The sequence below is a fragment of the Apis mellifera genome, linkage group LG7, assembly GCF_003254395.2.
Source record: "Apis mellifera strain DH4 linkage group LG7, Amel_HAv3.1, whole genome shotgun sequence".
NCBI classification, from domain to species: domain Eukaryota; kingdom Metazoa; phylum Arthropoda; class Insecta; order Hymenoptera; family Apidae; genus Apis; species Apis mellifera.
Window position 1 is genome coordinate 11,335,356 of NC_037644.1, and position 24,664 is coordinate 11,360,019.

A 24,664-nucleotide genomic window follows, 5' to 3' on the forward strand; every position below is an offset into this window, starting at 1 on the left:
AAACCCTCTTTTCTTAACATCTCTTTACATCCGCTATATTTATTTATTTATTCATTTGTTTGTTTATTCATTTATTTATTTATATATTTATATATATATGTATATGTATACGAAATTTTCTTCTCTGTTTCATTATTTACTTGCAACCTCTAATGGTATTGTCAAACATTTATGCACTTCGGCTAAGCGCATCTTAAGCTTATTAGTAATTAGTCTCAGGGAACTTAAAAGGTAAGCCAGCAGGCTCTCGAGGAATTGTTATTTTTTTTTTTTCCTTTTTTCAATTTTTACACGAACTTCCAACCACTCTGTGGCCGCTTTATTTATTTTTTTATGGCTAGTAAGTTATGGACCCCTCTGACGATTCGACAGATAATAAGATTAGTGAATTGACAAGAGTTGTAAGAGTTGTAAGAGTTGCGATCGAAATTTTAATTATAAATCTTCGTTATCAGTTTTATTGCCAGACTATTATTCCGCTAGTAACTAGTAATTCGTTATAAATTTCACTAATGTTACTAGCTCCAATTGAACCAGAGGGCGCCAATGTGATCCAAATTCCACCAGTATTAATATTTCCATATCAATTAAATTCTTCCCCCTTCCTCAAAAAGAAAAAAGAAGAAAAAGAAAGAACAATCACGCACATTTGCCACGCTTCGTTTCCATCCAATATCAATTTACATTCAATCAACCAAGAACCAAGAAACGTATTTTCCACTCCCGTATTTTTCACGTCTCTCGATTCTTAAAACTGTGTAGCCGGCCGTCACTGTGTGATAAAACGTTCGCCCGATTATCGTGTCCTCGATTACTTATCACGGATACACAACGGTGAGGAATCGTTGTTCTCAGAAAGAGAAACTATCCATGAATCGAATCACTCGCCGCATACAATTTGTTCCTTTTCTTCTCCTCTTCCTCCTCCTCCTCTTCTCCATTCCCTTTCGTAGAAACTTTGTAGACGCGCGATGGTTCACGAAGAGGGTTTTTTCACGCGGTGGAAATCGTATTTCCCGGGCTCGGGATCACGAGCCGTTGGACACAGGACGTTGAGGGAAGGAGAGAAGAGGTTTGCAGGAAATGATCGGCGGAGACCGTTTGTTGTATCCTCCGCGATTTTCCAAAGTCCACGGGCCACGTGTATTCTGAACGTGACGCGAGTGCCGTTGCGGCGGGTGTCATAAGCTTGTTTGCTGACAGTATCAATTTCAGAAATGGCGTGTGCGCGATTTATTGAACGTGCTTTCCGCCCATTGGACCCGCGCTAGGAACGCTCCCACTTCGTATATATATATATATATATATATATATATATATATATATATATATATATATATATATATCCGCTTGCTCGAGGTCGTTCTCGCGCTGTTATTTTTTTCTTTTTTTTCTACTTTTATCTATTTTTCTTATCGCGCTTTGTTGCTTTTTAATCGCGCGGTCAACGGTTTTTTAAACGGGACGAAAATAATCTTAAGGGGAGTGGCGGGCGATGGAAAAATTATTATTCCATTAAAATTTCGATTTCGTCGTTTCTCTTTTTTCCTTTTGATTCTGAGCGAATACGGAACGACGAACGAACGGTGAAAAAAATATTACGAGAATTGTAAAATTTCGTGAGAATCAGGGAAACGAACTGTTTGAACAAACTCCCTTAATCGTGTGATGATCATAATAATAATAATAATAATTCACAAGTTGCACAGTTTGTGAAAAAATTCACCAGGATAATTGGACAGAGCGACGAAGAACCATTTCGATCACCGAAATTTACCTTTCGCCTTTCGGACGATTCGGCGATCGAAGGAATCGATCCTCACCTTGTACACACTACTAACTTGGCCTGACCTGGTGTAACTTGGTCGTCGAGGGGGAGTTCCACCAGTTCCCGTTCAGCTCGCCGATCATAGAAAGCCGGATCAGATTCCAGCCTTCTAGCTCTCTGTATCAGGTGTCGTTCGTGTCCCCGACATGTTTGTAACCGAGATTTTTCCTCTGGAGAAACATGTGGATCTCCCGGAAGCTCGGCCTGTCCACGTCGTTCCTGTGCCAGCACTCGCGCATCAGCTCGTAGATGTCTTTGGGGCAGTTTTTCGGCAGGGGAAGAATGATCTGAAAAAAGAATATTCGGATAAACGGAAAAATGGGGAAAAGTGTTCGCGTGATACCATCGTTCATCGTCAAAGTTGTGATTCGATTACAAATGTTATCGTGCTCGCTACAGTTTGAAAATATTCTGCCGCGTTGTTCGTTGATTCGAATAAACAGAAATAAATTGAAAGGTTTTGGTGGAAATTTTGTACAAGTGCGTTTAAAAAAAAAAAAAAAAGAAAAAAAAGGAAAAAGAAAAAATGGAATTAATACGATACGTATTTGTTTCGAATGTTTTTTTTTTTTTGTTGTTGTTGTTACGAGTTTCTGAATCTTTAGTCGAGTAGATTTTTCGTGAATTTTTGCGTGGAATATATATTTAAATATTATTATTATTATTATTATTATTTGTAATAAAAAGTCAGATACGTGTATTTCGAATAATTTCCGTAATTCAATGTATAAATATTGCGGCGCATAATGGAATTGTGCGGTACATTTAAATGAATTTATGAAAGAAAAGATTAAATGAAATTATTGATAAATATACGTGATAAAATTAGTAATAAAATTTTGACATTTTGTACGTGTAACACGTGTGTGTGTATATATATATATATATATTTTACGTATTATACATTATTATATAATTTCACGTATATTTTATGACACGTTAAATAATTCTTTTCGCGTTCTATTTCAGACGGAAGAAATCAATATATATCGAAGTGATAGATATATCAACAGACATATCGATATGAAACGATAGAAATTTTTTAAAAAAAGAATTTTTTATTTTTTTTATCAATAGAATACTACTTTCACGCAAAACGTAGAAAAGAATTTTCGCGCTTCGATATTTTTTTTATTCTTCAATTAACGAAGAACAAAGTTTCGTGTAACATAATATAAAATATAAAATTCTACGAACATTTTTACGAACATACGCGGTTTCTAATAAAAGTTTCATCATTTTATTCACAATTCTCTCGAATCTTCTTTGATCATCTAAGAATTTGATCATTAATAATTTAATCGTTTAATTCGTAATAATAAGAGAGAGAGAAACGAAAGGCTTTAAGGAAGAATTATTTAATACTCGTGTTTATACTTACCCTTCTATCATCCTCTTGGTAAAAATACGTTGCATTCTCGACTATGCGATGATCGGGCAGCTCCTCGAACGGTTGTTCCCTTGCGAACGTTAAAATCTCCCAAAGCGTCACTGCGAAAGACCAGACGTCGCTCTTCGATGTGTGTCTTCCCTGTGTGCATTCGTTCGTAATTATTCGATCATTGATCACAGATCGATTTCGAACAATAAAAATTTTCATTTTCACTTCCAAGGTATATTTACAACGCATGCATATTCAAACGATCGCACTTTTTTTTAAACGAGACTTTAAATCTGATGTTATGGGCAAAATGTCGATGGATAAACGCGTTAAAGTGAAATGAATTTCAAAAGATAATAAAGGATAATTTTTTAGTTCGAAAATAATTGCGAATCTCAATTTTGAATTCGAAATTATTTAATTTTACGATGTTAAATGTTTAATATTTTAAAAAGAGAAACGAATTTTTTTAATCTTTCAATTGTATTCAAAATTCTATTTAAAAAAACTACGTTAACATCCATACCGAATATTGTTTGAATATTTTTCAGATTTATTTTTTATTGTTTTCCATGTGAATTACCCTTTTACGTTTTTTGCCGTAATATTTTTCAATATTAAAATAATTCAAAAGAGGATCCAACTAAAAAGTAAGTAATTGCAAATTCAATTGCTCTTCAAAATTTAAGGATTGATACGAGAGATCTATTTTTTTTCTTGGAAGAATATCGTAGATATAAAATATTAATAGTAAAAAAAAAATTTTCACAGTATCGAGAGAAAAAGAAAACAGATTAAAAAAAAAAAAAATTCTAAAGTGTAGCAGACAGGTCCAAAAAGAGCAAAGCTTCGCAAAGCATAACCCTGCGGAATCGAGGTGGAAAAACGTGGAAAATGTAACAGTGCCTCGGTCATAGTTTAAAACTATCGTTAATCAAATTCATCCGGCCCGGTGTGAACGTTTTATCTTGAATGTTATTTGAAAAATTGCAATTGGACGACTCGAATAGATCGCCCGAAAAATCGAAATATTTTTTAACGTGTAATTTAATACAAACAATAAAATATTAAACGATAATTCGATCGATAGTAGCGCACGTGCACGCACATAAAAAAAAAAAAAAAAAAAAAAAAAAACAAATGGAATATTCGATTTTCAAGAAGTGAAGTTGAACGCACGATCGGTTTTTATTTTTCATTGTCGCTAATTCATCGGGATAAAAATGGGAAGGGAGGGCGAAAAAAATACATCGAATAACCAAGAAAATTCTGTTGTTACTTTTGTGATAGAAAATATCTATATAATATGATTAATACACGTTTTATAAAATTTGTGTAACGTTGTTTTATCAAAAAAAAAAAAAAAAAAAAAAAAAAAAAAAATTGGACGAAGTTTACGTTTCCACGTTTAACGACTATAAATTATAGAATTTTCAAAAACGATTATGATTGAAAATTTCTCGCATAAATGCAACGCAAGAGACGAACAATAGACAATTATCTTTATCAGTCGAGAATAGAGAGATTACCTCGTGATTTTTGATATTTTTCATCTTTCGTCGCGAGGAGAAGACAAAAGTTTCTCGATTATCTGAAATTTCGCGACGAAAGTAATATTTTCCTCGTGTGTCCTGTCGCGTAAACAGTAGTTCGAAGTAGAAATCTATTTACGAGGCGGCGTGCACGGCAGGTGGTATCGTTGCTTGACGAGAAATTACTTCAACTTAAGTGTTTCAGTTACGTAATTTCATGAAACTACTCCATCTTAAGAAGCGGTGTACACGACGGCATCAAGTTTAACGGGTAACACGCATGTACCAGAAACTATATATATATATATATATATATATATATATATATATATATATATATATATATATATATATATATATATATATGAGACTCTCTGTTGTGCGTGCACGTGTGATGATTAAAACAATCGTTACGCCCATTAATCCGACATCGTAATTACCCGTCGGATATTAGATTAAAAGTCTGACTGGAAATAAGAATCATTCGACGGGGAAACTTAATCTTTCGTTCGCCAATTTTGTAAATGGGATCCGAATGTACAAAGATTTATAATTTCGTGGTAGATTAACAAAGTTAATCTTACAGTATTTATATTATCCAGTTAATAGAAGATCGTTTAAGAATCTTTTAAATTATTCACAGATAAAATTCATTGACAAAAGTTTAACTTAACTTAACTTTACTCAACATTGACAGCTTTCACTTATAAATTCATCCAATATTTCCTATTGTAATTATCCTTAATTATTGCATGTACTAATTCTGATTAATCGTAAATTTTTAGAATTATAGATAATCCTTTCTATCAATCCTTCAGCCGCACAACAAACACAACAGAATAAAGTTGTAAATCTCGATAGCTTCCTCTCAATTTCAAACTCTCGATATTCGTAAATTAACACCTTTCCACTTATTCTTTAACTTAAAAAAAAAATAAAATAAAATAAAATTCCAAAGTTTGTAGATTTCACCTACAAACTTCTCCTTTTCGTTCCTCTCGAGTATCGCAGGAAGTCTGCCACGTGGCCACGCGTTAACTTTAACGCCACCGGTTGCAGGTAATTTGATAATTGTCGTAAAGTTTACGGGAACAGAATCGAGGAGGGGGTTGGTTCCAACTTAATAAAGAAATCGAACGGTTTAAATCATTTAATCGACGCTAATTCCGGATATAATTCTTGGCCCCCTCGGCGCGCGCGCGCGTGCACGGAACCATTGGCCCCGTTTCATTAACACAATGGCGCGGGATGGATAAACGATGGCAATAATGAAACATTAACGGCGCAGTCAATTCTGAAAATGACTACGCGAACGAGCGAGGGGGAGGGGAAGGGATGGGGGAAATAGTATATCGGCCGCTCGTTTCCCATTTACCCGAATTACCATTTACCTATCAATTTGCCCCCGCACGGATTTCATTCATACGCGATTCCCGATGCTAATGGGTCCCGCGCTCATCGCTCGATCGATGCCTCGATCTCGCCCCCACTCGAACGGATGGAATCCGCGATAAGATGAAACGCTTTTCAATCCGCAAATTCGTGAGCTCGTCAAAGTGTACAAATATGTTTTTAAATATTTTGCGATCGCTTCCAACCGACAATCCTTCGTCTCTTCGTATTTTTTTAGAAAAATAACATCGATCGATTTACAAAAAATCAAATTTTGAAAATATATATATATTAATTTGCAGAATACTTTGTAGTCGTGTTCGATCGAATTTCTGTATTTTTAGAAAAACAACAGTTGGCTGATCGATTTACAAAAAAATTTTGAAAATATATATATAACGATTAAATTTGCAGACCAGGAAGAGGATATATAATTTAAATATTTTGTAATCGTGTTTGATTGAATTTCTGTATCTTTAGAAAAACAAGGGTTGGTTGGGCAACATTGATTTGCGAAGCATGTAATATGACTTCGTCAATTTTGAAAATTGGAGTTTACAAGTTAATAATTGCAGGTCGAATAAGGATTCAATCAAATTTCCGTATCTTTAGAGAAATAAGGGTTCGTTGGCAAACATCGATTTGCAAGGCATGTTTTGAAAATACGATGAAATTTACTACAGGTGAGGAAAGTGTTTGAATATTTCTGACTGTGTTGGATGGCAAAAAAAGGATTCTTGTAACCTCGTCAGTTTTTGTAGGGTATTAAAAAAAAAAAAACAAGAAATGTAAATTGTAACTAAATATTTTTGTTGAAAAGAGGCTTAAGCATCTTGAGACCTTTCTTGCATCGAATATTGTACAATTACAATTGGATGAATGGGAATCTCGATTATCTGAATTGGTGTTGCATCGTCGCTATTATCATCGGTATATAATATAATACAGTAATAATGCGGTAGAACTCCATTTATGTGAATCTGTTGGGGACAAGCATAATCAGGCTATTCACTATAATAGGAGACAATCTAATTCCCCTCCCATTAGCTGTGACTTTTTATCTCCAATTAATAGAAATTCATGTAAAATCATTTTGCGAGTATAATAACTGCCTTTGTCTGTTCAATGAATTAATCCTTCAATTATTTTGTTTTCAACGATTAAATTATTTAGCCTGATGCTTTTTTTTAATTTATCTCCTCGAGAGAGCGATAATAAATGAATTTTTCAACGTTGATAATTAAGATTTGAAACATCAACGATGATGATAAAATCGAAATAGAAACGACAAGGAAACAAGAAGAATTAAGGAAAATGGGACATTAAGTTTAACATTAGCCTGCTATCATTTAATTAAAGCGCGGAGCCTTGTCATTAAAGAGAAACTGGCGTTAGCAGTTGCAACTGTAATGCGTCCAATTAACACGAAACTCGCGTCTCGCCAAATATTCCTGATCCCAATTACCTCTGAAAGACAGAGACCGAGCTCGATATTACGTTTGATCGCAAACATGTTTATTCTACTTGTCGCGTACATTGATCTCGATGATATATCGAAAAAAAAAAAAATCTTGTCCAAAGAGACACGTTACCTTCCATTCTCGAACAGTAAACATCGACATCGATTGTCTTCATCTTCTTTATAAAATCATTGTTATGAAACACGATTGTATGTCCTTGTATCAAAGGAAATATTATAAATATAATACATTCTAAAAATTTATATATAATATAGAAAAAGAAAATAAGATACGATGACGATTCTTTTTCTATTCTTCATCGATTATAAGAATGAGCTTTATGCATAATCTACATGGATCTATGGAATATTATGTAGTTATATATAGTGTGATTGATCCTTGCTCAATATTCAATTCGTCACTAGATTATCACTTTACGAAAATCGATCCAACCCAAAAATATTTGAATTCTAATAAAAGAAAAAAGATATTGTATAAGATGAAGAGACAATTTATACACGCGGAAATCGCGTGATTTCAATTTCACATTCTCTTTTGACTCGTATCTCTTCGAATACAATAAAGTTACAATGTCACAAGTGACATACATCAATGCCACGTGAAAAGTGGCATACACCGATACAAAGAACTTACAATGCCTCGTCAGGGATGACACACGTCCGTTAAAGGTTTAAGTTTCCAATTTTACCTCATTTTTTTCCCCAATATTCGCTTGTACACGACTCTCACACGTATGTGTGTACGCTCAGTTACAAAAAGATGATTTCTTACATCTCTCTGCAAATTTAACAATTAATAATAATTTCACGTAAAACGTATAATCCTAAATCTCGCGTGTTTCTATTCACTTCTCTCTATTCAATTTCTATTCTATTCATTATACAAAATTCCACAAGTTACCAAATTGCACATTCACAATAACATTGTATCGCGTATGAACAAAATTTTCCTTAACTTGATTTTCTCTATCGAATAAATTTCCTTTAACCTCCCGCACTTTTGCGACCGACTGTACTGCCCTGTTCGATACATCCACGTATCCCCCGTACATCGAAAACGAATCCTCGAAAGCGTTTTTTTTTTTTTTTTTAATCGATACTTTTACAGCGGTCTCGCGATGACACGAGGCGCATGGAAACAGCGAATAAGCCCGATTCGTTAATGCCACGCGACCGCAGACAGCTCTATCGGGCTGATGCTTCGCGGTTTCGCGGATCGACAGTCCGATATCGGCGGGGCACGGACGAGAAATTAAAAACAGGATACACCAGGAATAAAATACGCTTCGCTCTGGCTATCGTTCGTTACACCGATACGTATATATATATATATTTATATATACATGTATGTATGTATGTATACCTGTTCCCAACCGATAAATTCGCCGTAACCACGCGGAATAACGTGTATTCTCGCGACTTCATTCGCGAGTCTCTAACACCGGCTTGCATTACTTTTGCCGGCCGATAACTATGCCACGCCGGCGAATAACAAGGCGCGCGATGAATAAATTAACAACGGGGAATCATCCTCGTGGGGGGCTCTCGTTTCGATAAAATTATCACGTAGCCGCGTTTTATGAGTTTGGAGCGTTTCGACGGGGGCGTGGCCCCCGTTACAATTGTTGCGAATTAATCCGTGAATGCGAATTCTCTGGGATGATAATGCTAATATGATATTTTATTGTCGATGAACGGGTTTTCATTGTTGAAAATTTGAATGAAGGGTTGATTTAAAAAAAGGAGAGGAAAAAATGGGTAATTTTTATACGAGTATGGAGATGAATATTTTATGTTTCGAAATATGAACCTTTAAGAATTTTTTCTCTTTTTTAAAGCGGAAAGATCAGACAAGTTATTCATGGGAAGAAATCTCATGAAATTTTATCCCCTCCCCGAATATTTTATATTTTTATTTCGTAAACGAACTTTTGAATCGGTATCCACGAATATCGTAAAATTTTTTAGATTTTTTTTTTTTTAAAAGCTTTACATTAAGAAGATTGCACTGGATTTATCTGGTAAACGTGTCCGTCTCTCATTCAGAAATAATATTTAAATTAATAAAACACGAGGTAAAAGGGTATATCGGGTGTATAATGGATGGAAAAATGTGCAGGCTGTTGTGGGCAGAAATTAAGTCAAAAAGCTTGTCTCGACCACCGCAAACTAGACGTTGATGTTTACCCGGCTACTTTTATCGAGCGTGCTAATCGCAAACTGTGTACCGCGCCAGTTTCGGTATACAAAATATCACGCATACCATTAACGTTGCGAAACACTTTTTTCCTCGAATCGAAATACTCGAAACGGATGATAAAAATGCAAATATTTGTAATTTCTCATTAGAGAGAAATATCCGCAGACATAAAGACGTAAAAAAGATCTTTATCGTTCATCTTTCTTTCGAAATGAATTTAGGATTAAATTAATTAAAAAACGATATTTCATTTATTGTTTTTAACGATATCTCAATGTATCAATTATTACATCGTTTAAAAATTTATCCAAAACGAAACTTTTATTAAAACAAAAATTATAATAATTTATAAATAATACAAATCTAAAAATTATTTACCCCGAAACAGGTAAGGATCATCAAAAAGCGAACGTTCCAGGTTTATTAACCACAAGTAATATGACCTAATCTTTCAACCCCCTTCAACCCCCTCTTCATCTGCTAGAATCCGCTTCCTCGTGGATCAAGGTAGATAGGTTTCTGAACAAGGAGGGTTAAAATAGATCCGGGATGGATTCAAAGTCGAAGTGGTTGGAGCCGCGCATTAAACGGTAATCGCTATTGTTTCAACTCTTCGCGGAGGCGAATCGAGCGGCGAATCTTCAAGGCAAATATTGGCTCGGAATGTGGAAGGGAGAGAAAAAAAGAAAAAAGAAAACAAAAATGAGAAAAAAACAAAAACAAAAACGAAAACGAAAAATGGGGAGGGAGGGGCGAAAAACAATTGGAACTTTCGTCGAGCGAAAGCGCGAGGCTTTGATTTCGCTGCGAGAGGGAAGAAGGGTGAAAACAATGAGAGGAGAGGTATATATTTCGGGAAAGCCAAACCGAGTTTCATACGCGCGGATGCGTAGCCACGGTCCATTTAAATATCACCGGCCACTCGATCGCGCTCGCTTTATTTTTCCTCCCCCGCCCCGCCTGCAAAAATCGTTTACAATTTGCTCTGTGGCGTCTGCTTCAACCGATCAAATTTGATTCGTTTCACCCTCCCCCCTCCCTTCCCCGTGAAACGGGAGAAGCCATCCGTTGAAAGTATTTTTTTTTTTTTTCGGAATTAAGGATAGTGTACACATCGTTCGAAGATTTATCGTATTTTTTTTTCTCTACGATCACTCGATATGAAGAAAAAGTGTATAAATGGAGTTAATTAGAATCTATTTATAATGTCGAATCGATCGAACGCGTGTGTTTTACACGTGTTTGATATATCGATTGTACTCGTGATTAAAAATAAATGAACAAGGAAAGTGTGATTCCTCTCATCTCTGTACGATTCTTTCACTTTCATCGATTCGATCGTTTTGTAATCGTTGATTTTTATTATCGTGCAATCTTCCTGAAAGTTTTGCTTAATCTATGAAAGACAAGTTTAAATTATTCCAATCATGAGAGGATCTTTTTAATTTTACGATATGAACTAATTACTCGATGAAACGTCTTTAAAATCGCACCGTCGAGATAATCCAATCTTTTTCACCAATCATTTTTATTAAATTTGCATTGAATTTGTATTGAAAAAAAAAAAAATACTCCAATTTATACAATGTCGTATCACCATTTGTCTTTTTCTCTGTAGCAAAATGCCATTCAAACGCCATTGTATATTCGATTTAAATCAATGTGTCAAACATATTATTCAACGTTACGTACGTATTTAGTCGTTAAACACGGTCTTACAAATTATCGAAATCGATTGCTTCATACGCAACGGAATACGCTTAATAGAATCGGGCCAATCAAACTGGGGGAATGAATTACTTTATTATAAATCCAATATTCGAGGCTCCACGATTACAGATTAACTGCTAATTAACGACTTACCATTAGCATAGCTTCCCAGGCCATCCATCGGATTGGCAACGGGGGCCGGCCCTCCACCCGGAAATAATCGGCTGCGTAAGCGTTTCTTCCGGAGCCCAGATCGCACACTTTCACCGTGTAACCACGGCTCACCAAACAATTCCTGCAACAAATCATACGTAAATCATTAATCACTCAAAAGCGTAAAGCAGATTACGAAAGATTACGAAAGATTATTCGAATCACCCTCTCGGTTTTCTTATTTTCTACTTTTAATGAAATTTCGTGATTGATTTTAAGGGATGCTCGAAGAATTTTAATGAATTTTCTTAGTCTCTTTAAAACTATAATTACTATTGTAAGTATTCAAAAATCTTTAGAATTTAAAATTTAAGACACTTTGTAAAACTTTTAAGATGAAATTGTATTAAAGATTGAAGAAGATGTTAATAATTTTTGGAAAAGATTCCTCGTCAAATCAGAATTCTCAAGTTATGCGAATTTTTTTTATAAAAGAAATTTGTACATATTTTTCACCAATTTTTTCCCTTCAATCGCGATTGATCTAATTGATAATGTTAACTTTTTCCTGATATTATCTGGACGAGAAAGAGTTTCATATAATATTTCTGCTCGTTGCCTAAAACCGTGAACGATGTTTTTCTCCTATCCCGTAGCTTTCATCCGGGGTAAAATCCATCCAGCCCTACGAGAAAATATGGTAGATTCGAAGCTGTAATCCGTCTTCAGGGCCGAGTGGATTATTCCGGTTTCCCCTATCTCGACACTCGAACACGTAGGCCAATGTATCGCCGCGAATCGTGCTCGAAGGATTGTTTACGGCCTTGAGACTGGATCAACCCGTATCCGGAGGAGGGATAAGATCTTTTGGTGATCCATGTGCGTTTGACGCGTACGTTGATCCAGTTTGATAGAAGAACGTATATTTTCGCGCGACTAATTCGCTCTTTTTTTCGTGTGAGTAACCATTGAGAAATTGTGTGTGTGATTGTATTGAATCTGTTATAAATTCAATACAATCACATGTTGTATACAGATTGTATATAGAGGTTGTATATAGATTATTAGGATAAAAATAAATCCATATAAGTTAAAAGGTAATTCTATCAAAAGTATTTGTATGCTTTTTGTATTTGTATGATTGCAGAAACAATTAGTAGTTAAATGTTACTACAATGTTATCCTTGTTTCATGATAAAAGGATAAAATCAAACTCTTGGCAAACTGTACCAATAATTTTTTTTTTTTTATGAGTGAAGAGACAAATAACACGTTTCTAGGTTCAATATATCATTCAAGGAACAATGAAAACTCAGTTAGAAATAAAAATTAGTAATTACTTCAAGACAAACATTTCCAATAACAATTCCATAATTACTAATTATTACATAAATAAACAGAAAGTAACTTTCTGCAATCATTAAACTTAACCATCACCAATGAGAACGATTCTTCCACGATACTTATTATAGATTGATCGATAAGATTAAATTATTTGTAACCACAATTTATCATTCTCTTCTCCTCTGTTTCCTAGGCCTTCCTCCTCCCCTCCAAGTATTCACGAGCTAATCACCGTTTTCAATGGCGAAAAGTTACAGAGGAAGGAGATGAAAAGGGGCGAACGACATCTCGAGGCTCTCGGGAAGCCGAAACCATTTTCGCCGACGAATGGGAATCCAAGGCGGCGTCCATTCGTCTGTCGCGCGTTTTCGCGTATTCTATAAAACCGCGTCTGGCGTGGCGATTGTGGAGAGCCGTTTCGAGAGTCCCCTTTTAAGAGAGGCTCGCCTCGAGCTGGAAGCGACGATCGTTCCAAGTTTCACGCCGATCTCTGAACGTGAAAACTGCCCGTTTATCTGCTCGCTGTCGAGAGAGGAGGGGGAGAGGGAGGGGGGTTTAATAGGTAGCGGGTGTAGGAGGTATTCATCCCTCAGCTTGTGAAATGGAATGGACACGGTCCTCGAGATCTCTGCGGATCTCTCTCTCTTTCGTGAAACTGATTCAACACCGCGGCTTAACGATCGCTTTAACGTATTACTATAAGTTTTCTAATTAGTCCCTTTTCTGCTACGGAAAAATACCGTAATTCTCTCCTCGCTGACGATGAAAATGAGAGGGGTTTCTTTTTTTTTTTTTTTTCTTTGCAGAATTTATGGAATTTTTATATGGAGATATTTTAACGATGTATCGCACGATAAGTTAACAGAATTTGAAAACGTATTTATTTAGAATTTTATCAATAGAAGATATAAATATATTATATATCTAACTTAGATTAGATCTTTTGTCATTTTTCATTGAGTATGTTAAAATGTCGAGTTGCTTTTTCTTCGCTAATTTTCCATAAAATGTATCTAATAATACGTACTTTCTGAACTAATTATATATTATTCGAGGAAAAATTGACAAAAAGCTTTCAATTTCTTGTAAGATAATTCAACGTAAATTACTTGTGGTTATTTTTAGACCACTAATCAGAGTAAAATCAATAAGAATCAATAAGAAATAAACGTTATATTATATTCTTTCTTTCTCGTTTATGGAGCTGTGCAATGTTCAAAACTCGTTTCTGTAAATCAACCGGCAATTAATTTCATCCGCCACGGAGTTGCGATACCCTTTGTAATTAAAGTTTATGATTAGAGTTAATAATTCGAGCACGTGGCCCAACCGTCATCCACTCCGCTTCGTTCCCTTTTAACAGCCGCGACACGTGGAGTTGGCAACGGGAGGTTGCACACGAGGGTCACCACGTAGTTTTATCGAGGATTGGAGAAGTCGTAACTCGATGAAACTTCTCTCTTAAAACCGGAAGTGTGGCTTACTCTTCGACATCGAAACGAAAGAAAGTTGGACGCGTGTTAGTCGACGAGGGGGAAGATAATTGGCCAATTTGTCATTGTCTTTAGGGCGCAGTGGCGATTTATACGACGATGACTTCTTCACTTTGATTAAGCGGTCGACTTGAATTTTTCTTTTTTAGAAGATCGAACGTTTGTTCCTCGGACGAAGATGCGCAGAAAATTAAGCTTTTGAGAATTTATATCGGTGACGAATGTACTCTAACCATTGTTTGAACCATTCAAATGACAATTTGATTTCTTTATATTTCTTCTTTTTTTTTAAGTTAATGTACAAGAAATAAAAGAATTCATTGATTTTGAAATTTATGTTTAATGAAAAAGATTTCATACTTTCACTTTTTTATTTTTAAAAAATAATTAACTTTCGTTCGAATCATTTCTTCCATCGAAATTAACTAACAAATTGTAGTAAGTAACTCGAAATAAATATCAATATAATTCAAACAAAAGTTACACCATTTATAAACCTGCAGGAAAAAACATTCGAACTTCGATTTTCCATAAGCAGAATTTTCCTTTCATTCTCCAAAATACAAAGAAAGAACGAAAATAATTCCAAGGAAAATAAGAAGAGCAATCTCTTTCCAAAACTTCTTCCAAGCTTTCCCATTTAAATTCATTTCATTAAACAACCAAGCCGCTTCAAATTCTCTGCCCGCGTTAACTGCGATTACTGCGCTCGAACTGGCGCCGATCGTTACCACTGCCGGAAACACGTGATGACAAAACTGTGCTCGCTTCGAGTTCCCGGCCGAAATACCGCGCGCTGTGGAAGTTGCGAGCGCCTCGATCGAGCGGATATACGGGTGCAAAAGTAACCGGAAACTCGGCGTCCCGGAGAGAAGAAAGTCAGCCGGCGGAAGAGCAACGTCGGTTCCCAAACGTCGAGCCCAAACGTGGAATGACTGATCGGCTGAAGTTTCGACTTAAAGTAATCTACGAGAAACCTGTCTGTCGTTACCTTGTGGCGAGATCCCGATGCACCAAGTCCATTTCCTCGAGGTGTTTCATGCCGGATGCTATTTGCGTGGCCATGTAGATCAACGTGCCGAAACTGCAACAGGAAGAACGAGAGGCGGGTTTCAAAAGTTTTGCACGACGAAACTTGTGTGTGTGTGTGTGTGTGTGCACGTGGCGCGTACACACAAAGACGTATCGGCTCGCCGCAAATGACGACGTTGGTTTGGAAATACGTACGTATGGATCGGCCATTTGCATTAACGAGAGAGTTGGTGGCGTTGTTGTCTAGCGAAGATCCCAGTTGATGAAAGTTCGATCACGGTTCTTCTAATGGGTTCTTTTTAATGGTATGTACTATGATTTTACGTTTTTCGAGCGGAAGTAAAATTTGTAATAAAGGAAATTGCAGTAGTTGGAAAATAGGATATTGGAATCTTGTATTCCTTTATTTCTCAGGAGACGTTTATTTTCTTTTTAATTTTTTATAATTCGTATTATTGAAAGTATTATTGAATATTTTAATTTGATAAAAAATATAGAAATAAATCCAAGATTCCAAAGTTGGAAAATAATTTTATAAAAACTTAATATAATTCTACCCCTTTCTCTCAAACTATCGAGTCCACTGCAATTTCTATACGCTCACGAGGCGTGTAAATCCTAATATACTCACGGAGGGGGTGGGTTGTATAAATCCCTAACGTAACATCATCATTCTCGATTATCGTTCCAACGAGTCTCTAACTCTAACGAAAATATACGACAACATAGACGGGAGCGTCCATTCGTTCGAATACAACACCCACGAATACCTTTTTCGACTCGTTATTTTGCATGCGCGGATTACGCGACAGATTTATTCCGGTTCACTCGCAATTCCTCCTAAAATGGAGACGCAATCTCAGTCTCTTCCAATACTTTTCCCCAAACGGAAGACATTTATCTTTAACTTAGATCTATTTCAATTACCCGACGGATGGAAGGAAGCGCGTCAAGATCTCTGTCAGATTTCGAGATCCAATCGAATTCCGATTTCCCGGATTCCAAGCGTTCGAAAATTCGAAAATTCGAGTTATTGTAATTAGACACCGACGTCACGGAATCGGCATCTTTATCGCTGTAACGAATCGCAATTCAAAAGAATGCGAAAAGGGGAACGAGGCGCGAATCTACTTTTATCGGCCGTGCGAGAAGTCGTTCCGTTTTATCGGCCGGACACGGATGGAGAAATATTTGCCACGGAGAAGTCGTCCGTTACGCAAATTTCCACTCGCTCGTGTAGATCGATACGGTTCGCCGATTCCGCGCGAAGACAAAGAGTGGATCATACGAGATCTCTATCGGTCGGTTTTCTCTCTGCGCTTCGGGGAAAGGGGGGACCGGAAACGGACGCGCGCGAGAAAAACACGGCCCGCCCGACAGCTGTCACGAGCACCGATCTCTCTCTCTCTTTCTCGTTTTCACCCGATTTCTCGTATTTCGAGCATTTTCCAACGAGGCGTGGATACGATCCACGCGTTGGGATCCACATGGTGCACGGGATGTGCGCGATTGGACGTGACGGGGTACCGATGATAAAAATCGAAAAATCGGCCTCATTGAACGTGATCGTTAATCGGAACACCGGTTTCCACTTGCGAGTATCCACCAATGGATGGAATCGTTATTTCAGTTTATGGCGTGCTTGGCTAATGACTGCTTGTTGTAAGATAGTGAGCTACGTAGGGGATTTTTAATCGTGATATGAATTTGGTTGAAAAGGGGGAGATTATTCGATTTGATGATGAATATGTTTCGAGAAAGAGGACGATAGAAATGGTTGAATAAAATATAAGAGATATTTATTGATACAAATTGTTAATATTTAATCAATTTGTTTTTTAAATTTAAAAATATGAATTATATGTCAATTTAATTTGCTTTTTAATTGAAAAGAAAGGGTAATTGGGGAAATTGATAAATATATATTTTGTAATTTATTTAATGTTACGAATGAATATTTTTAGAAATATTGTATCTTTCTTTTTTTCCTTTTTTCTTTTTTTTTTGTATTCTATATAAATGAATTCCGTTTAAAATTTAATACAATTATTATACTTCTTTATAATTCCATATTGATTTTCTACATGTGCAAATTTAAATAAAGCACAGTTAATTAGTTTTGCTTTTGAAAATTATTCATGAAATGATTAATTATTCATTCTTTAACATTTCCATAATAAATCCAATACTTAAATGAAATCATTTAGTTGATGACGAAAGTTGAATACAGTTTCGGAATGAAAGCGCGCGAAATAAAGAAGCTCTATGTATGATTAAATTCCCAAAGTTTCGAATATTAAAAATAGCGAAAAAAAGCGATCAAACGAATTCCGTAAATTGACGCAACACAAAGACAATATCGGTACATAGATATTTGTTTCCGATAAAATTATAAAGAAGAACGAAAGTTACATCCCGATATAATTAATCAAATTTTACCAAACACATCATTTTCAAACCAATTAATTTAAGAAATAATGTAAATAAATATTCGAACAAGTAAATAAAAAAAAAGAGAGAAAGAGAATTACACTCTCTCTCGATTACAATTAATTTTAAAGAATATTTCAAAAGAGAGAAATCGAACGATAAAACGAAGGGGGAGGGGAATAACGTAAACACTTTTGCGTTCTCACAAATATCGCAAAAATCCGACAATGTCCCCCTCTCTTCACGAGACACTTGACGAGACACAAAACCCTCGTAATCCACGATAAGCCGCTCGTAAACGCGAGAGCAAAGAGACAATATTTACAAAAAGATTTTTAACAACGAGAATCCTTCCACGAGTTCACCCTTATATTACCCCTTCGTATACACGATATATACTGTACAAGATAATTAGCCTTCGGGTTACCTGAGGGTCTTAGCAGTGTGCACGGTCGACGTTTCAGCTATATGCCTCTGCAGATATTGATTCAAATCCCCGTATTCGCCGTTCTCCAACACGATGCACATCGGGTCGTCCCCGAGGCTCGCTCCGAGCAGCCGCGCGACATTCCGATCGGCCAGCCGTGCCAGCTTTTTTGCCTCCTCTTGAAATTCTATCCTGGAAAAAACACACGACACAAAGAAGTAATATCTTTATGGTCGGCCACCCTACGAACTCGGGCCGGTTATTCAATATACACGGACTCGAGAGGTTGTACCGAACAAGTATAAACTATGTGATATATTCTCTCGAGTGTATATATATATATATATATGTGTGTATATATGTGTATGAGTGTTTATATATGTATATATAAAATAGTTAAGACAATAAAGTGTTTGAATAATTGGGAGCAAGGATCAGTTCGAAGAATGGAATCTTATCAGACAAAGAGTTAAGACAGAGTTCGGATGATCAGACATTCGAATCACAGGAATCATTGGAGTAGAAAAATAAGAGTTATAATCGAAAATTCAAATAACAGGGAGTACAAAGCGAACGAATCGGAGATCGGTCGGGCTATGTAACCCATCGTAGAGGGATCATAAGCCACAGGATGTTTGAATAAGCGAAAGTTAGGGGGGTAGAAGAGCGTACGAGTCGAACAGACTGCTGTAGGGTCATTGCTATAGGCATTCGAAAAAGAAGGCGTTCTCTCAGACTGTGTAGAGCGCTAGAAACCGATCTGTGCAAATAATCGAGGGATTATTGGTCGGATATAGAGTCGGATGAGAGACAGGTCCACATGAGAGTATTCGGATCGGAGAGTTTGGGCAATAAGTTCGATTCGATCGGGTTATATGGATTTTATATAAACAGGATAAGGACAATAATTCTGACAATTCTAATATATTCTATCTTCAATCTATCTATATATCTACATATCTTCAATTCTAATATTTTAGAATTGAAAGACAATTAACTTTATTTATTTAAAAAAAACAATATTCTGTAGTTTTGTGAGTTGTTGAAGTAGACCTACATCGAACACGATGGTTAATTATTAAATAATTTTGAATTTAAGAGAACGAAATAGGAGATTCCTGCTTCCACGCTTACATTATAGAATATTCTAGATACTTCGATTAAAATAGAAACTTTAAAGAGAGGAACATCTCCTTTAATCCGTATAATTGAAAAAGGATAAGAAAAAAATAAACATCAAGTATACGTACATAGACTTTATCTTCTCTTCGTTTAATTAAATTAAAAAACGAGCAGATCAAAATCCATAATTTCTTCGCTTCAGCACGACTTACCAACCACACTGGCAAACTTATTCAGTTTCCTCTTGGGATACTGTAACACATATACACATCTGTCTCTCTCTCTCTTCGTCGTCCTTTCGACCTTTCACGAAAAGAGAAGGGGAAACAACGGAAGAATGGAGGAGGGTTTTGTAGCCGGTGAAAGCTACGTAACACGGTGGGCCGGGGATAATGGCCACTGCTGAGATTATCGTTTCGAGAACTGCGAGTTCTGTGTTTAACAGAGCTTTTCGCTTGTGTTTCGGTTGTCTAATATTTAGGATCGCGATAAGAGAGTTTGCTGGCGGGCGTAACAACGTCCGGCGCAGTTGGTCCGAGGGAAGTAACGCTCTCTCTCTCTCCCTCTCTCTCTTTCGTCGAGATCGATCCTGCATGGATATTTCGTATATTATTCGGAGGAGGATTTATATGCGGGAGGATGTTCGAACGAGGAAAGTTGCAACCTAGGTTTCCGCGAATTTCCCGGTAATTATGACCGGTAGACGCCGCCCTCCGCCTCTTAATTAATAAATTTCGCTATTTCGGGTAATTTCCAGGCGAGACAAAGAAGTTGTTCCCCCTCCTCCATGGTCAATTCCGGGAAATGCGCCTCCCCTCTGGGGAGGTCAGCGAAGAAGAAGTTTCCGGGACGGTGGAGCGGAGAGTTTCGAATCGAAACTTTCCCGCCGACGTAGGGCGAATCGTAATTTTTCGAAAAATTTCGCTGAACGAAGGAATCTTGGGAGGATGGACACCTCGCCGGAGAAATTAAGAGGAATCGTTCCTCCAACCAAGATTTTTTAATCGAACGAGATCGTGTTGTGGAAAAAATTCTTCGAGGGTCTTTTCAGGGATGGGAAAGGAAAAATTTCTTCCGAAAGAAAGAGAAGAGAGATCGTTTTAATTGAAATTCGATGTAATATCATCCCTCTTTTTAAAAATAAGTAATAACGAATCGAAAATTGAAGAGATAAATAAAAATTAAATGATCCAAAATTTCAATATCAACAGAGATTCCATTTCAAAGTTTTACGATACTTTTAGAAAATCTTAAATTTTTTCAATTTTAATAAGTTTCGGTCAGAAAGTATTGATTCGCGTTTAATAATGGCGGCACGCAAAATTACTATATTTTTATTAAGGGGAGAAGGAACGTTGAAGCGAGAAAGGGATAAACGGGGACGATTGTACTTCCGGTATCCTGTTAAGAGGCCGCTCGACAATACACGTTCCGCGAGCGAAGGCAACCCCTGTAATCCCCCGATCCTGTCTACTCGGATCATCCTTTCGCTGTGCCAGCGATAACGCAGCGCGTGTTCCACGCCGGGACACGCTTTATCGTGTACTTCCGGGTCCGCTTCCTTCGCCTCGAAATCGATCGGAGACGAAATGCATAAAGTTCGGCCGAGGACGTTATAGTCCCCTCATGAATTTTGCATCACGATACAGGTGTGCAGAAATGTGAAACGAACGAACGGTTGATTAATCAAATAGAATGTTCAATTTATCTTTTCGATTACTGTAAAATTAAAGAAAAATGCTTCATGTAAAAAAAAAAAAAACAGAGGAAGAAATTAAAATCTTTTGACATGGAAAACTCGCTCGAAGAAATATAGAGGAAATTATGATATTGAAAATCCTTTTTATTATATATATCATCCCGATATGTCAATTGATTGCCAAGATACGAAGACTATGTTTTATATTCTATATTTTTCCCTGGAAAAATATTATATTCTTCCAGGAATCTCGTCTGTCGCAAGGACGAAGATAATGAGCGATTAAAAATTACCCTTTTCACACGATGACATTTTGAGAACCGGAAGTCGTATCGGGATAAATCGAAAAGTGTTTTAAAAGGAAGCGTTTAAAAGAAAACGTTTCAATGGTTTCTCATCGATCGATCGAAAACCTTGGAAGTTATAACGATTCAGAGTTTTCGTAATTTTAATAGAGTTTACGATTTAAAGTTACCTTTTCCTTGTACGACGATACTTGAGGAAACCGAAATTGGAATCGGGATAAATGAAAAAGCATTTGAAAGGCGAAGCATTTCGCGCCACTAGTGAACTTTGATTTGATTGCTGACCGGAGGTTATTATCTTCCGAGTGTATAGCAATTTAAATTTTTTCCAATTTTAATAAGATTTAATGGAAACCCGTGACGTGACGTAAATTATGGTATATATAATTATTTTATTCCTTGAGAAATATTTGAGTTAAATATCGAGTTAAAATAAATGAGAATCTTCTTATTTTTGGTATTTTCAGGAAATATATGTATTTCAAATACGGTACGATTCTAAAATTTCTGAACGAAACCGGAAACTCTGAAACTTATAGCCGGAGTTATTTAATAATAAACTTGGAGAAACGTAACGAGAAACTTGCGAAACGTTGCTTTGTGCGCATTAAAAACGTCTAAACTCGATTATTAAAACGACCGAGACACGAGACGGATTTAAATTTTCCACGGTTGAGCGTCGAGTCAATGAGAAACTTCTATACGCCATTCTATAAGTTATAAATTCCCAGAGTTTTATCGTCAATTGCGCGAAACGAGCCGAAACGAGCGAAAGATTTTTAGGATTCGGTTAATAGCCGACCCCTGAGTCGAGAAAAATCGCGCGGCAACGAGCGCGGACAAGTTATTCGATTATAAACCGGTCATCGACCAGTTTAAACACTTTCTCCCGCATTAAAGCGCCCCAACTTAATACGCGGCCGGTCAGTGTCATTACGCGTGAAATCACTTTGCACCCTGTTCATCGAATTATCGCCTTATTAACCTCCCCCTCCCCTCTTCTCCAAATATATAATCGATAATCGGGATAATTTTCCACGGATGACCCATCTATACGTACATATATACATTCCATCTCTCAACTCGGATCAGCATCAGAACGAACGATCAAAGTATCGATCCATAATCGAGATAATTTCCCGCCTTAATCCCACTACTTTCCTCCCCGTATTTTCGGTTAGGTGTGAAATATCGGATCGCTTAATAGTTCCGGGCCACTCTATTAAACCGGCTCGAAACGAGTGCGGCAATAAAGCGTTGTTCCATTCATTTCTATCGGCAAATTTAATTATGGCCGTGGAGCTTTATCGATTCCCGATTTCTACCACGCGACGCGCAATCCCCCTCTCCCTCCCCCGTTGTTTCGCTCAGACGGCCGCGCGAAGAAAATTGCCACGGTAAATCGTGGCGAAAAAATACTTGGCCGATACGAAAAGTATTTATTCGTACGCGAGACGATGGGAACCGATAATTCCATACTCTTTTTCTTTTTTAATAATTTTCCACTCGATACGTACGATTTACCATCCCCCTTTTTTGCTTCTATTTTATTATAGGGAGGAGGATAAACGTATCTAGATGGGAAGGATCGTTCGCTTGTTTGTCGATAACAGCCTCCGATACCCTGTTTTCATTCACGGCTGTGTAACAACCGTTCTACGCGCTACACACGCGACAAACTATTACTCAATTATTACTCTGCTATTGACACGGCTGCAATTTATTGTGTAGCTGGATACATTTCGGTGGCAATGGTTCGGGTGCCACGCTCTGTCATACTCGAAATTCCCTTGTCAATTTTCGCGCGTATACTCAATTTATAGCGTTAACCTTCCTCGACGTGGGAAAAAAAAAAAAAATACGTCTCCAATTATTTCGACGATATTTAGAATTTCACGAATTTTACGTTTTTATCAATTTATATATATCGACGAATGAAAATTCGCGCGATGTGAAATTTTTATCATCTTTCCACGTCTCTCTCTCGTCTCCCTCTCGATCATATAAAAAAAGATCCATCATTTGGCTCACGCCAAACCACTTAGCCTCCGTTTCCAAAAAATATTTTCCAATATTACGATAACGATCGCCGAATGAAAACATCTATACCCGAATTTCCATCTTTATGATACGCGCAATATAATCCAATAACATCCGATACGAACGTTTCTTTTCTTGCATTTTTACGAATACTCTCTTTCCTTTCTCCTTCGTTTTGAAAAATTATTATAAACCGAGATTCTCGATGTTTTCTATTCGATACAATGGAAATTTCGAGATTCTCCTTAATCATCCCCTTTCGATTTAAAAAAAATGATTAGATTCTCGATATCATTCTCGGTCGATAATATCGGTGAAATTTTGAGTTTTTCGATAACACACAAGCACGCTCTTACCTAAGCGCATCCGAGGATCCAGGTCTCAGGGACTTAACGATGACCAGGTCGCTGGCCGTGTTCCGGAAAACTTCGTCGTAGCCTGGAAACCTGTCGACCTCGCAAATGTGAACGTCGCCGAAGTATCCGCAACCGAGGTTTTCAACGATGTTCAGCTTCTCCCGGGGGAAGTCTAAGATGCACTCGGCCACCTCGTCCTCCTCCTCGGTGAGCATGTCCTCGGGACTGTAGCTTGTCATGCTGCTCGAGGCTTTCGCGCTCATTGGGGGCGGTGTGCTCGGCGTTGGGGATGGTGGCAACGGTGGCAGGGAATTCTGCGATAAAAATATAGAATCTGCTGTGATCGGTCAACCATCGAGGACAAGAAAAGGAAGAGTTATCCAAGAGTTTCGAGAAAATATCAAAATGGAGTTTCGTCTAATTCCTCTCTCCCCCTTTAAATTAAAAAGATGGTTCGTAGATATTCAGCTTTGACAGAAATTCGAACTCGAATTTTCCCGTTCCATATTTTCTATTCTCCGATTACTTGGAGAGAGAAGTTTTTTACCATCCGTGGATGAACAAGCACGTAACAAGCGGCTCGTGGCATTTTTAAGAAAAATGACTCTCCAGACTTGTTTCATTTTCAAAGGAATTGGCTCGAAGAAAAAAAAATTAACGTCGTGATTAATTTTCTATACTCCCGTTCCGATTTCTTTTTCGCCCTTATTTCTTCCTCTCTCTCTCTCTCTCTCTTCCTT

The 24,664-nt window shown here is 37.0% G+C and overlaps 1 protein-coding gene across 3 annotated transcripts in view; it reads right to left on the reverse strand.

Annotated features, from left to right (window-relative positions):
- Positions 1 to 232: 232 nt before the first annotated feature.
- LOC411213 (discoidin domain-containing receptor 2) overlaps positions 233 to 24,664 on the reverse strand; it is a 228,311-nt gene continuing 203,879 nt past the window's right edge. For 2 of the 3 annotated variants that reach the window (XM_006565510.3, XM_394687.6), the window contains 6 exons: positions 23,925 to 24,238; positions 18,403 to 18,594; positions 15,505 to 15,597; positions 11,677 to 11,818; positions 3,210 to 3,359; positions 1,951 to 2,115 (listed from right to left, as the gene is read on the reverse strand). In XM_006565510.3, the coding sequence (XP_006565573.1) occupies positions 1,951 to 2,115; positions 3,210 to 3,359; positions 11,677 to 11,818; positions 15,505 to 15,597; positions 18,403 to 18,594; positions 23,925 to 24,238 (1,056 nt within the window). Of the gene's footprint in view, positions 2,116 to 3,209; positions 3,360 to 11,676; positions 11,819 to 15,504; positions 15,598 to 18,402; positions 18,595 to 23,924; positions 24,239 to 24,664 lie in introns of all 3 variants that reach the window. The other variant, XM_026441769.1, reaches the window with a different exon arrangement.